Source organism: Salmo trutta, chromosome 25 (assembly GCF_901001165.1).
Source record: "Salmo trutta chromosome 25, fSalTru1.1, whole genome shotgun sequence".
Classification (NCBI taxonomy): Eukaryota; Metazoa; Chordata; class Actinopteri; order Salmoniformes; family Salmonidae; genus Salmo; species Salmo trutta.
The window spans coordinates 35794359-35810127 of NC_042981.1; the positions used below are offsets into that span (position 1 = coordinate 35794359).

General features: G+C 45.4%; 1 protein-coding gene across 2 annotated transcripts in view; it reads right to left on the reverse strand.

Moving 5' to 3' along the window:
• Positions 1-3: 3 nt before the first annotated feature.
• ltk (leukocyte receptor tyrosine kinase) overlaps positions 4-15769 on the reverse strand; it is a 68329-nt gene continuing 52563 nt past the window's right edge. The window contains exons 18-29 of one of the 2 annotated variants that reach the window (XM_029713850.1): positions 15050-15202; positions 14673-14783; positions 12205-12391; positions 11946-12036; positions 6161-6225; positions 4560-4689; positions 3615-3712; positions 3428-3520; positions 3081-3182; positions 2801-2935; positions 2569-2659; positions 4-2476 (exon numbers count right to left, since the gene is read on the reverse strand). In XM_029713850.1, coding sequence (XP_029569710.1) covers positions 1436-2476; positions 2569-2659; positions 2801-2935; positions 3081-3182; positions 3428-3520; positions 3615-3712; positions 4560-4689; positions 6161-6225; positions 11946-12036; positions 12205-12391; positions 14673-14783; positions 15050-15202 — 2297 coding nt within the window. In that variant the 3' untranslated portion in view covers positions 4-1435. Of the gene's footprint in view, positions 2477-2568; positions 2660-2800; positions 2936-3080; positions 3183-3427; positions 3521-3614; positions 3713-4559; positions 4690-6160; positions 6226-11945; positions 12037-12204; positions 12392-14672; positions 14787-15049; positions 15203-15769 lie in introns of both variants that reach the window. The other variant, XM_029713849.1, reaches the window with a different exon arrangement.

Sequence of the window (15769 nt, forward strand, 5' to 3'; positions counted from 1 at the left end):
TCGTAACCTAAAATATCCAGTAAACAATGTTTATTTCAGTGTAATAAACTAACATGTACATCAGCAACCGTACCGCTTTAACTACAGCTCGTGACAAATAATAAAGTAAATGGCAAACAAGCCCTCAAGTAAATACAAACTTTAACTATTTGGTATTTCATATGAGAATGCTGTCCCCTGCTGGGTGTAGGAGGTACATTACAAACCTGTAGTGTTCAACAAGACAAACACACTTTATAAATAAAGTATAATTGCTACAAATGTACGAAGTTAGTCCAGTTTAAGGAATTCCAATGTCAAATAATAATATTTTGGTGTTGCCAAGGTGAAATTCAGTAGTATTACCATTTTCTGTGGTGGAACAAGATGGACACAGAGGAATTCCTACCACATGATCTGCTCTAGGTTTCTCTAAAAACCCTCAGTAAAAAGTGAGAATAGCCACCATTTGATTAAATGCACAGAGGGTAAAAGTATTAGTAAACAATTAATATAGACTATAGTATTAAGAAAATAAGTGTGGAAATGACTACATTTAAAAGCTATCTACAAAATAACTATGACAATTCTAAGCGAGATGACATTTTGGTCATGCACCTTATAGGGAACAGTAGGTGACAAGTCATAATTCTTATCGCAAGGAGCTGCTACACTAGTCTAGACTACACGTCATAGCATCCTCACACAATGTAATTCTCATTTCTGCCTTACCGTCACCTGCATAGGGAACCAGAGATTCTAATGTCTTCACAGTATTGATTTAGCAGTCCATTCCAGTGTAAACCTACAATACAACTTTATTATCCATCCTTTCAGTGACGAACAAAACCCCCCACACACATTACAGACACACCGTTGAGAGGAGCTCAGGGTCAAGCTGCAGTGCTCTCCCTGGATGGAGAGCATGTTGTGGAGTTATGGGCTCAACGGTAGAGGATTGTTGTTGGGATATGAACCCAGCAACTAAAGGTAATGGTAGAACCCGAGAAGGAATGGACAAACAAAAGAGCCCCGAAGCAGAGGAGACACTGCGCATTTGAATGGATGCCAGACAGTGCAGATGAATCCAGCTCGGGCATAGAAATTACTGAGGCTTGGATGTGCTTCTGTGCCAGTGACGGCCTTCTTGGGATGTGTCATATTCCACATCAGGAAGAGAACATACCACCTGTCTCCTGGCAATGCAGCATCTCTTCCTGTCTGTAAACTTGTTTTCCTGCTACTGTGCCTTTCATATAATTCTCACTGCCTATGCTAACTAGAACGCATCATCAGTTGCACCAAAACTGTGTAAAATAAAACAATGAAATCGACAAAAGGGAGTGAACATTATTTGGTCAAAATGGCTGCCGTCTCCAGTAGTGTGTTCCTGTACGTGGCCATTGATCTGTGGGGTCTGTTCCAGTGTTCTGCTCCTCTCCCCCAGGGGCCACGGTTAGACAGGGGTGACGCTCAGGTCCTCCGACAGGGAGAAGCCTGAGTCTCTGTCCCGGGTGGGTTTCTCAGGTTTGGTGTGCTTCCTCACATCCTCGTGTCCATAGCTGGCGTGGCGCTTCAGTAGCAGTTTGGGCATACAAGAGGAGGCTGCGCCCAGGCCTGCCCCTGAGCAGGAAGAGGAGAAAGAGCCACTGGGGGCACAGCTGGTGCTGGGGCAGGGCTCTGGGCTTTTGGGCACCACCAGGGGCAGTCTCTCCGCCTCGTAGCTCTGCTCGTCGTAGGCATAGTTGACGTTGCCACAGGGGAAGCTCTGCAGCTTCACCAGGTCCATGGCCTGGCCTCCACTGGCTCCTCCTGCTGGGCCCTTCCGGGAGGACACCAGGCTGAGTGCACCCTGGGACTGGGGAGCAGAAATGGTTTGGCAGGACGAGGAGGGGGATGAGGAGCACAGGCTGCTGGGGACAGGGAGGCCGAGGCTGCCATCGCACCCAGAGTCGGTGCACTCGGAGGTAGGGGGTGCTGCCTGGAGGGCAGAGCAGCTGCTGGACAGGGGCATGGACTGGGTATGAGACAGTGCTGTCTTTCCCTTACCAAAGCTCTCCAGCACCCAAGAGCCGTAGGTTGGGTTCCACAGGTTCTTGGTCTTGTTTTTGAGCCTCTGGCTGCCTGAGAAGGAGCTGTTCCTGGAGCAAGGCTGGAGGAGGGGCTCGGGTTGGAGCCAAGCCCCAGGGCAAACCCCTGGAGCAGGGACAGGCTCAGCCCAGCAGGGCTCCAGGGCCTCACGGTATGAGGCCACCTCCTGAGGCAGCTGCTGGGGCCTATGTAGCAGCAGACAGGGCTTGTGTGGTTGGGGCAGCGGGGTGGGACCAATGCCCAGACCCAGGCTGCTGAGCTGGGGAGAGACCTCCTGGGAGGCAGAGTGGGCCACCAGCAGAGGGGTCAGACTGCCTGAGGTGTCAGGGCAGATCACAGTGCTCAACTCCTCCTCTATTGTGGGGCCATACTCCACAGGCAGGGGTGTGTTGATCACATCAGGGTCCTGGGTGGGAGAGAGAGAGAGAATATAAATGGTAAATATGAATGATGAGTGTTATAAAGGAAATGCATCCCTGGTTGCCAGTGGGTCAGTACCTGAGTGCAGTAGTTGATCCTCTCCAGAATGGTGGAGAAATTGGGTCTGTGTTCAGGGCAGTGCTGCCAGCACTGAGTCATGATCCGGTAACTACAGAGGGGAAAGGGAGAAAAAAAACTTAATATCATGGATTTAAGTCTAAAATTGCATATAGGCATTGCAACAACAGTAAATGCATTATAAACTCCCACCAAGAGTTAACTCTCCATCAGCTCAATCTGATCTACTCACACAGGCCCGGGACAGCTCTTCGGGGGGTCCATCCTCCCCCCACTCGTCACAAACTCCAGAACCTCTTGGTTGGTCTTGCAGGGGTAAGGCATGTAGCCCAGAGAGAAAATCTCCCAGAGCAGTACTCCAAATGACCTGCAGAGGGAGAACAGAGCTCAGTTTTAAAAGTTGCTAAGAGAAATCAGTTGCTGTCCCATTTACACTGGCCGTATGTACTTATACCACTCATTCAACTTTGGATAAATCAACTTTGGATCATGTAGAAGAGTAAATGGGTTACCATGTGTCAGTTTTGCAGGTGAAGATGCCTTCCATGAAGGCCTCTGGCGGCATCCACTTGACGGGCAGCATGGCACGGCCGCCCTTTCTGTAGTAGCTGGCCCTATGGAGGAGAATGAGTCATGGTTAGCGTCTCAAACTCCTCTAGGTATATAACTCAATGGGAATAGTACTCTTGAGTCTTCATCACTGCATGGAGCAAGACCAGACTGATCCTACAGATACGTTGAGATTTCAACTAGGAAAAACACAATGGAGAAATGAAACGGCTCATGTCATGAAGATCAAGAGGCTTGGTAGATGCTGAGCGTGCTATCGGGACAGATAGAACTGGTGGTTTAAGTGTACCTGTATATATCACGTGCCATTCCAAAGTCCCCTATCTTAGCCACTCTGTCTGGCCCAGGGCAGGTCAGCAAACAATTCCTGGCAGCTATGTCTCTGAAACACACAACATTGAATACCTCTTTATGTAATATGAATACCGTATACAAAAAAAGGTCATGCTTAGATTGTGGTAGGAGGACGTGGTAACCTGTGGATGAAGTGGTTCTCCTCCAAGTAACGGCAGCCGAAGGCAATGTCTCTGGCCACGTGTAGCAGCTCCAGCATGGTGAGGGAGGAGCTCTGACTCTGAAAAGACACCATACAAAACCATTACTGCTGGCTTTTACCTACACAGACCTACAGGGCTGTTGAACAGTTGAGACACTCCGCTTCTGACCGTTTTGGGTCGGTTCTGTCTCAGGAAGCTAATGATCGTTTTGGTTCTGTTCTGTCTCAGGAAGTTAATGATCGTTTTGGTTCTGTTCTGTCTCAGGAAGCTAATGATCGTTTTGGTTCTGTTCTGTCTCAGGAAGCTAATGATCGTTTTGGTTCTGTTCTGTCTCAGGAAGTTAATGATCGTTTTGGGTCGGTTCTGTCTCAGGAAGCTAATGATCGTTTTGGGTCTGTTCTGTCTCAGGAAGCTACTGACCGTTTTGGTTCTGTTCGGTCTCAGGAAGCTACTGACCGTTTTGGGTCGGTTCTGTCTCAGGAAGCTAATGATCGTTTTGGGTCTGTTCTGTCTCAGGAAGCTACTGACCGTTTTGGTTCTGTTCGGTCTCAGGAAGCTACTGACCGTTTTGGGTCGGTTCTGTCTCAGGAAGCTAATGATTGTTTTGGTTCTGTTCTGTATCAGGAAGCTACTGACCGTTTAGGGTCGGTTCTGTCTCAGGAAGCTACTGACCGTTTTGGGTCGGTTCTGTCTCAGGAAGCTACTGACCGTTTTGGTTCTGTTCTGTCTCAGGAAGCTACTGACCGTTTTGGGTCGGTTCTGTCTCAGGAAGCTACTGACCGTTTTGGGTCGGTTCTGTCTCAGGAAGCTACTGACCGTTTTGGTTCTGTTCTGTCTCAGGAAGCTACTGACCGTTTTGGGTCGGTTCTGTCTCAGGAAGCTACTGACCGTTTTGGGTCGGTTCTGTCTCAGGAAGCTACTGACCGTTTTGGGTCGGTTCTGTCTCAGGAAGCTCTTCATATCTCCTCCAGTCATCAGCTCAAGGAGGATGAAGCGGGGCAGGATCTGCAGACTCACCCCAATGCAGCGCACTATGTTCTGGTGGCTGAACTTACTGTGGACACACAAGGACAGTGGTGGTGAATACACTACCTCAGGCTAGGAGAGTTGGCCAGACACCAGCTGTAATAGCTTCAGGGTACACAGGATCCGGCACCATTCCGTTTTGGACTGTTTCATTCCTGAAACTATTTGGCCGGATCCGATACCTCTCCTGGCAAAAAAGAAATAAACGTAATATGAAAAAGTAGATTTTCAGCCCTTACATAATAGTCGAAGAGTTGATTGGGGTAGGACCAGCCTGGGTTTATGGTTTGAGCAACATTATGTTTGAGACCAACGCATGGCCGTGGCAGCGTGAGAAGCACGGCTTTATCGCTCACAGAACTAGAATGAGATTCAGTTTCTATGATCTCCCTCTCTCTGCTCTGATAGACATAAGCCTGCAACTCTCCGCTCTCCAGCGTCGTACTTCATTTATTTCCATATAGAAATCATAGCCGCGCAAAGGGTTCTGGAGGCGCTGCAGCACCCCTGATAAATTCAAATACATTTGACAAAGTTACAGAATTACTGCTGTCTGTTCAGAAATAAATTAAATAATTTTGAGTAGCCTACTAATTTAGCCACAGAGGATCAACAGCTTCTTTAAAAAAAATTGCCTAGCTGTGGATTTTGTATAGTAGCCCATTAACAAGACATAGCCTACAAGTCGAGAACGCTCGGCATATCAGTCAGTTGCAATTTGTCCATTGCGTGGAATTTGTTTATTAAAAAGCCACATTTTTCCCCAGACCCTAGGCTATTAAAAAAAATGTTCCCCATGTGTGCAACTTCTGGAAGTGCCTCTACTCTACTGCTCTATGCCAACACGCAAATAAAATGCGATTACATGCAAGCCAGGCTTTATTATACAGGTGATGTGTTTTTTTTCCTCATGCGTTCCGGTACCTCAGAGCTCCCCAGGTCACCCCCTCGCGCTCATTTTTTGTTCCGGCACCTCCCGATTTACAAATGAAGCACAGATTTTTTACAAAACTGTGTGTGATGTTGTGTGGTGGCATCTACATTAATGTGTCTGTGTTTACATCCGTATGTCTAAGGTTATTTCATGGCCAGGAAACACTCCGGGTCCCAATTTATCCCAAGCTGCTTATTATGTACTCTGTTGTGCCTGCTTTAGCCCGACAGCATCTGCTCGACAGATATGCTTTTAAATGCTTTCAGCAGAGCTCCATTTGGAGGAGAGACGAGGTTCTTCTGGCAACCAGCTGCTGTCTCCTCGATAGGGATGAATTGCCTGACTCACTATGATAAACAACAGCTGGTGAGCTGGTTAACAAAACAAGCAGCGAATGAGGACTACACAAAACATGGCAGCAGACTAGCCTGCCGAGCGCTAAGTGACGGCATGACAGTGTTTGGGTCTCATCCGCCTGCCTCATGGTACGCTATGTTACAGTATGCATCCTTTGTGTGTGGTGCAGGAGGAAGTGGATGGGGCCGTGTGTTCCAGCCCAATGCACCTCATAATCAGGGCCTCCATCAGGAAATCCATCTCGTCCTGTTCAGAGCAGATCTCCGGAAGAGTCTGTGGAGCAGAGAGGTAACAATAGGCAGTCAGGCCAATCAGGTCCTATTCAGAGCAGAAAGAGAGACACCTCATGGCACAAATTTGTTTACGTCACTGTTAGTGAGCATTTCTCCTTTGCCAAGATAATCAACCCACCTGACAGGTGTGGCATATCAAGAAGTTGATTAAACAGCATAATCCTTACACAGGTGCACCTTGTGCTGGGGACAATAAAAGGCCACTCTAAAATGTGCAGTTTTTGGTCACAACACAATGCCACAGATGTCTCAAGTTTTGAGGGAGCGTGCAATTGGCATGCTGACTGCAGGAATGTCCAACAGAGCTGTTGCCAGAGAATGTAATGTTCATTTCTCTAACATAAGCTGCCTCCAACGTCATTTTAGAGAATTTGGCAGTACATCCAACCGGCCTCACAACCGCAGACCACGTGTAATTACACCAGCCCAGGACCTCCATCTAGCTTCTTCATCTGCGGGATTGTCTGAGGGGGACTGCTGAGGAGTATTTCTGTCTGTAATAAAGCCCTTTTTCTGGAGAAAAAAAAAAAGAATTCTGATTGGCTCGGCCTGGCTCCCCGGTGAGTGGGCCTGCCTCCCAAGTGGGTGGGCCTATGCCCTCCCAGACCCACCCATGGCTATGAACTGTATGTTACTCAGTAAAATCACTGAAAATGTTGCATGTTGCGTTTATATTTTTGTTCAGTATACATTGTTTACCGGGGGGCAGGGCTACCGACATAAAGGCTAATCTGAAGATGGTGCTGGCTGAGGTTAAAACTGGTGAGTGTAGATGGTATAGGGATATTGTTATCCACATCAGCACAAATTATGTTAGGATGAAACAGTCAGAGGTCACCGAGCGCAACATAGCTTCAGCATGTCATTTAACTAGAAAGATATATTGGCATTGAGTAATTGTCTCTGGCCCCCTCCCAGTAAAGGAGAGTGATGAGCTCTACAGCAGACTCACAAATTAATCACTGGTTGAAAACGTATTTCTGTCCCTCACAAAAGATAGAAATTCTAGATAGCTGGCCCTCTTTCTGGGACTCACCTACAAACAGGACCAAGCCTGGCCTGCTGAGGAGTGACGGATTCAATCCTAGCTGAAGGGGTGCTCTCATCTTCTCTATCAACATTCCCATGGCTCTAACGCCTCCATCTCCACAATGAGATAGCTTAGTGGAGTCTCCCACTAGCACAGTCAGTGTAGTCAGCTCAATTTTCTCCATTGAGACTGGGTATGTGCCTCAATCTAGGTCTGGCAAAACTAAACATGGCAGTGTTTGCCTTAGCAATCTCCCTGGAATAAAGACTTCCTCCATTCCTGTGATTATTGAAAGAGTGAAAATACATCATCTCAAAAATAGGACTACTTAATGTTAGATCCCTCACTTCCAAGGCAGTCATAGTCAATGAACTAATCACTGATCATAAACTTGAGGTGATTGGCCTGACTGAAACATGGCTCAAGCCTGATTGATTGACTGGTTACTCTAATGACCATATCCATTGCACATCCCGCAAAGGCGGAGGTATTGCTAACATTTATGACAGCAAATGTAAATTTACGGGGGGAAAAAAATGACTGTCTTTTGAGGTTCTAGTCATGAAATCTATGCAGCCTTCTCAATTACTTTTTATAGCTACTGTTTACAGGCCTCCTGTGTTCCTCACCGAGTTCCCTGAATTCCTATCGGACCTCGCAGTCATGGCAAATAGTCCACAGACACACTCCAAAAGGCTTTCGGAGCCATCATCGACTCGGTGGGTTTTGTGCAACAGGTCTCGGGACCTACACAATGTCACAATCATACCCTGGATCTAGTTTTGTCCTGTGGAATAGATATTCTGAATCTAAATGTTTTTCCTCATAATCTTGAACTATCGGACCACCATTTTATTTGCTCAGACCCCAACCGAGGATTAACAAGAGCCACCCTATAGGTTCTCTGATAACGCAAAGATTCCTAGATGCCCTTTCAGACTCCCTCCACCTACCCAAGGACGTCGGCGTACAAAAATCAGTTAACCACCTAACCTAGGATCTAAACTTAACTTGCCGTAATATCCTAGATCCAGTCGCGTCGCTGAAAACAAAAAAAAAGTGTCACAAGAAACTAGCTTCCTGGTATACCCAAAATACCTGAGCCCTGAAACAAGCTTCCAGAAAATTGGAAGTCCACCAAATTGGAAGTCTTCCGACTAGCTTGGAAAGCCAATATCGTGCAATATCGAAAAAGCCCTCATTGCTGCTCGATCAGCCTACTTTTCAAAATTGATTGAGAAAAATAAAAACAATACTGACGCAAAGCTAACTAAAAACCAGCATTCCCCAAGTGATAATGGCCTTCACTTCAGCAGTGATGAATTCATGAACTTCTTTGACGAAAAGTTCATGATCATTAGAAAGATAATTGCTGACTCCTCTTTGAATATGTGTATTTCTCCAAAACGCAGTTGTCCTGAGTCTGCACAGAACTGCCAGGACCTTGGATCAATGGAGAGACTCCTGTATTTCAACACATTCCACGGCAATAGTAATGGCCTCTAAACCTTCCAGCTGCCTAATGGACCCTATTCCAACTAAACTACCGAAAGAGCCATTTCCTGTACTTAGCCCTCCTATGTTGAACATAATAAATGGCTCCCTGTCCTCCGGATGTGTACCAAACTCACTAAAAGTGGCAGTAATAAAGTACCTTCAGGCGTTTGGAAATTGCTCCCAAGGATGAACCAGACTTGTGGAGGCCCACAATTTTTTTCTGAGGTCATGGCTGATTTCTTTTGATTTTCCCATGATGTCAAGCAAAGAGGCACTGAGTTTGAAGGTAGGCCTTGAAAAACATCCACAAGTACACCTCCAATTGACTCAAATGATGTCATTTAGCCTATCAGAAGCTTCTAAAGCCATGACATCATTCTCTGGAATTTTCCAAGCTGTTTAAAGGCACAGTCAACTTGTGTATGTAAACTTCTGACCCACTGGAATTGTGATACAGTGAATTATAAGTGAAATAATCTGTCTGTAAACAATTGTTGGAAAAATGACTTGTGTCATGCACAAAGTAGATGTCCTAACCGACTTCCCAAAACTATAGTTTGTTAACAAGAAATTTGTGGAGTGGTTGAAAAACTAGTTTAAATGACTCTGATGTAAACTTCCGACTTCAACTGTACATGTACAGTCGTGGCCAAAAGTTTTGAGAATGACACAAATATGAATTTTCACAAAGTCTGCTGCCTCAGTTTGTATGATGGCAATTTGCATATACTCTAGAATGTTAAGAAGAGTGATCAGATGAATTGCAATTAATTGCAAAGTCCCTCTTTGCCATGCAAATGAATTGAATCCCCCCAAAAACATTTCCACTGCATTCCACAAAAGGACCAGCTGACATCATGTCAGTGATTCTCTCGTGTTGACGAGGACAAGGCTGGAGATCACTCTGTCATGCTGATTGAGTTCGAATAACAGACTGGAAGCTTCAAAAGGAGGGTGGTGCATGAAATCATTGTTCTTCCTCTGTCAATCATGGTTACCTGCAAGGAAACACCTGTCGTCATCATTGCTTGCACAAAAAGGGCTTCACAGGCAAGGATATTGCTGCCAGTAAGATTGCACCTAAATCAACCATTTATCAGATCATCAAGAACTTCAAGGAGAGCGGTTCAATTGTTCTGAAGAAGGCTTCAGGGCACCCAAGAAAGTTCAGCAAGTGCCAGGACCGTCTCCTAAAGTTGATTCAGCTGCGGGATCGGGGCACCACCAGTACAGAGCTTGCTCAGGAATGGCAGCAGGCAGGTGTGAGTGCATCTGCACGCACAGTGAGGGCAAAGACTTTTGGAGGATGGCCTGGTGTCAAGAAGGGCAGCAAAGAAGACACATCTCTCCAGGATAAACATCAGGGACAGAGTGATATTCTGCAAAAGGTACAGGGATTGGACTGCTGAGGCCTGGGGTAAAGTCATTTTCTCTGATGAATCCCCTTTCCGATTGTTTGGGGCATCCGGAGAAGATGCTTGTCCGGAGAAGACAAGGTGAGCGCTACCATCAGTCCAGTGCCATGCCAACAGTAAAGGATCCTGAGACCATTCATGTGTGGGGTTGCTTCTCAGCCAAGGGAGTGGGCTTACTCACAATTTTGCCTAAGAACACAGCCATGAATAAAGAATGGTACCAACACATCCTCCGAGAGCAACTTCTCCCAACCATCCAGGAACAGTTCGGTGACGAACAATGCCTTTTCCAGCATGATGGAGCACCTTGCCATAAGGCAAAGTGATAACTAAGTGGCTTGAGGAACAAAACATCGATATTTTGGGTCCATGGCCAGGAAACTCCCCAGACCTTAATCCCATTGAGAACTTGTGGTCAATCCTCAAGTGGCGGGTGGACAAACAAAAACCCACAAATTCTGACAAACTCCAAGCATTGATTATGCAAGAATGGGCTGCCATCAGTCAGGATGTGGCCCAGAAGTTAATTGACAGCATGCCAGGGAGGATTGCAGAGGTCTTGAAAAAGAAGGGTCAACACTGCAAATATTGACTCTTTGCATCAACTTCATGTAATTGTCAATAAAAGCCTTTGACACTTATGAAATGCTTGTAATTAAACTTCAGTATTCCATAGTAACAACTGACAAAACTACCTAAAGACACTGAAGCAGCAAACTTTGTGGAAATGTAATATTTGTGTCATTCTCAAAACTTTTGACTACGACTGTACTGTACTTATAATCTCCACCGGCACAGCCAGAAGAGGACTGGCCACCCCTCAGAGCCTGGATCCTCTCTAGGTTTCTTCCTAGGTTCCTGCCTTTCTGGGAGTTTTCCCTAGCCACTGTGCTTCTACATATGCATTGCTTGCTGTTTGGGCTTTTAGGCTAGGTTTATGTAAATTATAAGCACTTTGTGACATCTGCTGATGTAAAAAGGGCTTCATAAATACATTTGATTGATTGATTGATATTCACACCAGGTTTTCAAGGAAAATCAATGAATTCATTAATATATGTAGCTGAATTAATTAATTCATTAATGTCAATGTCAACGTCTATAGTATGTGTGATGCAATTATTTTACATTTCCCCTAATTGGAGAGGGCGGGATTGTGGCTGGAGCGGAATAAGTGGAACGTTATCAAATACATCAAACACATGGTTTCCATGGTTTCCATGTGTTTGATGCCATTGCATTTGCTCCGTTCCAGCCATTATTTTAACCCTACTCTTAAATGATCATGTAATCACGCATTGTTTGACTTGCATCATGCATTTTTCCAAGCAGAAGCAATACATACAGAGATGTTGTGTCACAGCGAAACAGAGCGACTAATAGAATGACATTTAGATCAGTGTTGATGTCTATTTAAAGGTCACCAGCACAATCTCCTTTGTTTGATTACAGGTCTGCACGTCATTGTTGCTTACAACACAGAGGCAAAAAGGGGACCTTGTTATTGTCGACATTCAGACAGTTCTCAATGCAACAGACCAGCAGTACACATAATGAAGAAAATGTAAAGGAAAACTACCATAGAGGAATACATTTTTGGGTCAAAAGGTTATCATTATTAACCATCTTCTCTCCATTCCTGCTTTTTAGACATTCAGTCATATGCACTGCCAAAAGCAATTACTTCATTTCAACTGCTATGTGCTAATGGGCTTCAAGTCATGGACGAGTAATGGAGACGGAGGAAGAGGAACTGACCTTTATGGCCACTTGCATGGCTGTGTTCTCGCCATTCATCCCTAGAACCTGGCCCTCATACACCTCCCCAAATGCTCCATGGCCCAACGCCCTGCAAACACACACCAAGCCAGACAGATGACAAAGAGCTTAATTCCAGATTCCAGTCAAAACCTGAAGTGATTTGAACATAGCACACTACTACAAATAAATGATCATGTAATGCACTTAATAGCTTATAGGTCTCTGCTAAGTCACCCTCACTGTGTGTGTGGACTACCTGAGGAGGGTGATGTTCTTGCGTGGTACTTCCTTCAGCTCGCTCAATGAAGCAGCCTTGCCAGCAAAGCAGTAGTTTGGGTTGTAGTCTGTCATGATGGTGGATGACCGGATCTTACTCAGCTTGTACTCTGGACTCTGGAGATGCAGCCTGACTGCATGCAGCTGGTTCTTCTTACGGTAGTATACTGTAGGGGAGAGAGACCAGGAAGATAGGGTTGGTTACTGTGATACAGCCCTCGGCTTCAAACTGTTGCTATACTGTAACTATCAGAGACACAACATCCCACTAGCGCTGCATCAGACACACTACCCTAATGTCTGTCTGTCCTCTAACCTCTGGCCCTGGTCCAATCAGTGACTAGCTGACAGTCTGTGAGTTGAGGACCGAGGACTCACCCTCCGTGGAGGCGGCCTGCGGTCTCGATGCAGGTTGGTAGTCTGCCTGGAGGGCTGGGTGGGGGCCCTGGGGGGCGATGCGTGGAGGTGAGAGGTGCCCTCTGCTGTGATGTTGAGCTGCAGGTGCAGACAGACGCGACACTCGGGGGAGGAGTGGGGGGCCCGTGGACAGACTACCAACCTACATGGGGGAGAGCTCAGGTGAAGAGACACTGTTAAGTGTCTGAGGTCTGTCTCCACCTGGAAGGGCCCTCTCCATGGGCCACCTTGGGGCTGCATAAACCATCTGGCCCAGGGCTAAGGATTTTGTGTTGGGTTGAGTGTGTGTGTGTGTGTTGTGTGTTGTATGTTGTGTGTTATGCATGTTGTGTGTTTAGGATATAGGGAAACTATTTACTGACACTGTACAGTATGTTTTTTGAATTGACAGCTCTGACATCACTTCCTCTGAGGCTTATGGGAACGTTCTGTGGTCATACCCAAAGGGACTTTCACTTCACGGTGAAACTTTGTGTTAATGACGGGTTTTATTTATTTAGCATTGGAAAAAAGTACAGTCCCACTTCAGTCATGGCACAGTGTGTTACAGTTAGTGCACAAGTCAAACTCTAAACATCTGTATCTCATACTGACATAGAGGGATGGTTTGTTGCCTTCACGGACAAAAGTTATCACATAGTTATTCGTTAATATCCAGACACTATATTGTTATTGGAAGTATTAACTCCTCCACAGTTGAGAGATGTACACTATATGAGAGAAGTATAGGGGATTAGAGAAGATCATTTTGCAGTAAAGCAGTAATGCTTGGATCCTGACAGGGCATATGCATAGTGATGAGTCACCACCACAGTGCTTTTAAAGCTTAAGTTGACATTCTGCCATGGTAAGACACTCCATGGTTAGACACTCCTTTAATCAGCACTGGCTGGGAAATAAGTCTTCCACTGACAGAATTTACCTCCGCTCTTACTGCAGCACACGGACGTCAAAAATGGGGCAGTGCAAAGAGAAACATCAAATAATCCATCACTGTCCTACATTTCTAGCCAAAAAACTAATAAGACAATTGGTTAAAAAATGTTTTTGCATGAGCACACGTTAAGTACACACATAACACAATAGCAGCATTCAATATGATATTGATCATTGCCTATTGGCAAGACAAAGTTAGACACTAATATTAGGAGAATTGATTGTTATTCTCTCTTTCAATCCTCAAAGCAGAATAATCAAAGGTACAATTTAAAGGTTCATATCAGTCATTTTCCTAATTCCCTAATCATTCCTTTTAGCAGGGTAATTGTGCAATCATTAGCATTAAGCGGTTAAAAAATTTTTCACCTTGAATGTGATTATAAAACAAGTATACAGTAGAGGGTAAGAATTGTTACTGGAGATATGTCCAATGCGCCCTTTGAAGCATGAATAGATATACAGTATATGTTATTGCACACAAATAGGACCATCAATCCCAATGTGCCACACAACCAACTGAATACTTAGCTAACCCCTTCACTCCAACATAAACGTCTTCGATTTTGTGGTCTGAAATAATGCAAGAGTGAACGGTGGTTAGTCTCACTGTAATCCCTTAAGCCCCTCCAAAATGATGTGTATCACAGTTAAAATATGTCTAGTCTCCAATCAGGCTTGAAATCTGAAAAAAATATAATGCCCAAGGGCTTGCAAGACAAACCCATTATTGTCACTGTGGAAAATGATAAGCCAAAATTCCTAAAAGGCCACCTTTTGTACTCTTTCTGTCAAGTCTATGAGTTATTTTATATTCAAGCTCTGCCTTTCTCTACAATTAAATATCTTCCCGGTTTTTAACTGCTGTGTTGAATCATGGACTTCTGCCATTCACTCTCATCCAATGTCACATTTCCCTCAAAGAGAACACATCAAACAACAGCTTAGTTTAAAATGCTAAGCGTCCTGCCTTTTCAGGATGCTTTCATTCTGAAAGTTAAATACAGTATCGTTGGCATGGAGAGAAGCTCACAGCTCACAGGCGGTGAAAGGTGGACGGCACAGAGTTGACACAGAACTGGAAGAGTCTCTTACTGATGGTGAGGCTGGCGCAGGTCAGGACGATGCCCGTCACCACGATAGATGCCACCACGGCCAGGATGAGGGACAGGGACAGCTGGCCTTTTGGGGTGAGGCCCTGAGGGGCTGCTGGGAGGGTCAGAGGTCAGGGTTAGCAGGGGAAGATGGAGAACCACTAAGATTATAAGAATGTATCAAAGACAATGGGACTACTAGTGAGGTCATTAACAACCTTCCATTCCATTCCTCCATGTATTTTATTTGATGAGTGTGCTATTTAATGAGAAACAGATTGGCAGAAATTCTCAAGGACTCATTTTTGAAATTTTGCATTCATGATCCCAAAACACATCCAGTAAATTAGGGTATTTCCATGACTGTACAGAAGTTACCTGTGCAGGTGACATTGTCACTGGCCAGCACCTCCTCGTTGTGACAGAGGCAGAGGATGAGTCGAGTGTCCTCGTCTCGTTTGCAGCTCTGGGTCTGGCAGTGACTGCAGTTGAGCTGCACCTTGATCTCACATTCTCCATGGCTCTCCATGGCTGAGTGGAGAGGATGACAGAGGACATTAAATCATCACAAGAACAATGCTGTAGCACAAGCACCGGTCAACTTAGCCATATGTATGACTAAAAAGAGAAGACGTTTTACAATCTCAGTTTTTTGTATCTCTTCTTCATAACATCGTCAAACACTGGAGTTAAATTCTTAGCTATGGTCAACTAAACCTAATCATGTTTTCACTGTAAAGTCGATACCGCATGACCATGGATCAATTCATCTGTTTTAGTTTGCGTTTTTGTCATGTCTTTCACTACAGAGAGGACTGCTTTGTATTCCGGGCAGCATTGGCGGCACATGCTTTGGCCACAAATGACATTGTCGTGCCGTAAAGAATTGATTGGCTGCCTGTTTTTCAGCGGCTAAAGAGAAGACAGCATGGCGCCAGGATCAACAGGATCCGTGAGGCTATCAATTAGGTCACCTGTGTCTGAGGATTGAGGCGCCCTTCCCTACTTCTCCCACTGAATCAGAGTCAGGTGATAGAGACACACAGACCTCTGTGTTACGGCCAGGGCTCTTTCCTTGCGCTCTCCTGGCTCCCAGTG